The sequence below is a fragment of the Fonticula alba genome (assembly GCF_000388065.1).
Source record: "Fonticula alba strain ATCC 38817 unplaced genomic scaffold supercont2.2, whole genome shotgun sequence".
Classification (NCBI taxonomy): Eukaryota; order Rotosphaerida; family Fonticulaceae; genus Fonticula; species Fonticula alba.
Genome location: NW_009242972.1, coordinates 691,571 through 692,568, shown reverse-complemented (window position 1 = coordinate 692,568; position 998 = coordinate 691,571). Strand labels below are relative to the sequence as shown.

General features: G+C 63.9%; 1 protein-coding gene across 1 annotated transcript; it reads right to left on the bottom strand.

Annotated features, from left to right (window-relative positions):
* Nucleotides 1-34: 34 nt before the first annotated feature.
* Nucleotides 35-998, bottom strand: H696_01174 (hypothetical protein). Its single transcript, XM_009495056.1, has 3 exons — nucleotides 969-998; nucleotides 293-571; nucleotides 35-159 (listed from the first exon to the last, which is right to left on the bottom strand). Exons 2-3 carry the CDS (start codon nucleotides 512-514, stop codon nucleotides 70-72), a joined length of 312 nt encoding a protein of 103 aa, XP_009493331.1. The 5' UTR covers nucleotides 515-571; nucleotides 969-998; the 3' UTR covers nucleotides 35-69.

The window sequence follows — 998 nt, the reverse complement described above, 5'->3', positions numbered from 1 at the left end:
GGGGGGGGGGGGGGGGGGGGGGGCGGGGCGGCGAGGGAGGCAAGTGCAAGGATGCCACACCAGACCGGACTACTTCTTCTTCCGCTCGTTGTTGTTCCACACACGGTTAAGGTGGAAGTTGAGGGGGTTGCCAACATAGCGCGAGGGCTTGCGGAGCATCTGAGCGCGCGCGCGCGCGCGCACGGTCGAGAAAGTGAAGAGGATGGCAGGAAGGGGAGGGGGCAGCGAGGTCAGGAAAAGTCGGCGAGCGAGAGGGCAATCAGGAAGGCGCGCAGGGGACATGGGAACGCACCGCCACACCGTTCATGCAGTCGTTGAAGAGGTTCAGCTGCGGCAGGCAGACGTCCAGATCGTCCTGGTGATACATGAAGCAGGAGGTCAGGTCGTTCAGCAGCTCGGTACAGATCTCCAGGGGGGTGGCATCGCGCTCGAGCTTGCCGACCGTCGTCAGGATCATCTGGCGCCCGGACTTCTTCGGGCGCGGGGGGAGCTTCAGACCTCTGACAGGGAGCATGGTGGAAGGGGGTGGTACGACACGGGGGACAGGGGGCAACCTCGGGCAAGCCGTGCGCTGGGGCAAACAACAGTTTCGAGGGACAACGGCGTCAGACAGTGGGCTCGATGGAAAGGCAACGGCGGGCGGGAGGGGCGAGAGGTAGCCGGGCGATCGGGGAGAACCGGAAACCGCATTGGCGTAGGGGACCAGCATGTGAAGAGAGAGGGGGGAGGCATAGGGAGAGGGGGGAGGCATAGGGAGAGGGAGGGGCAGAGGGAGAGGGGGGAGGCATAGGGAGAGGGAGGGGCAGAGGGAGAGGGAGAGAAGGAGAGAGGGAGAGAAGGAGAGAGGGAGAGAAGAAGAGAGGGAGAGAAGAAGAGAGGGAGAGAGAGAGGGAACAAGGGGAGATCACAGAAGATGGAGCAAGAGGGCAATAAGGGCAGGCGGAGGGGGAGGAGGGATTGGTCCGCACAAAGGGCACAATCGGGGAGGAGTAGCTCTG

Excerpts from the sequence above, each read along its gene's own strand:
- H696_01174 (XM_009495056.1), bottom strand. The coding sequence starts at position 514 with ATGCTCCCTGTCAGAGGTCTGAAGCTCCCCCCGCGCCCGAAGAAGTCC. Across the intron at positions 160-292 it reads ACTGCATGAACGGTGTGGCG|ATGCTCCGCAAGCCCTCGCG; the intron begins GTGCGTTCCCAT and ends GCGCGCGCTCAG.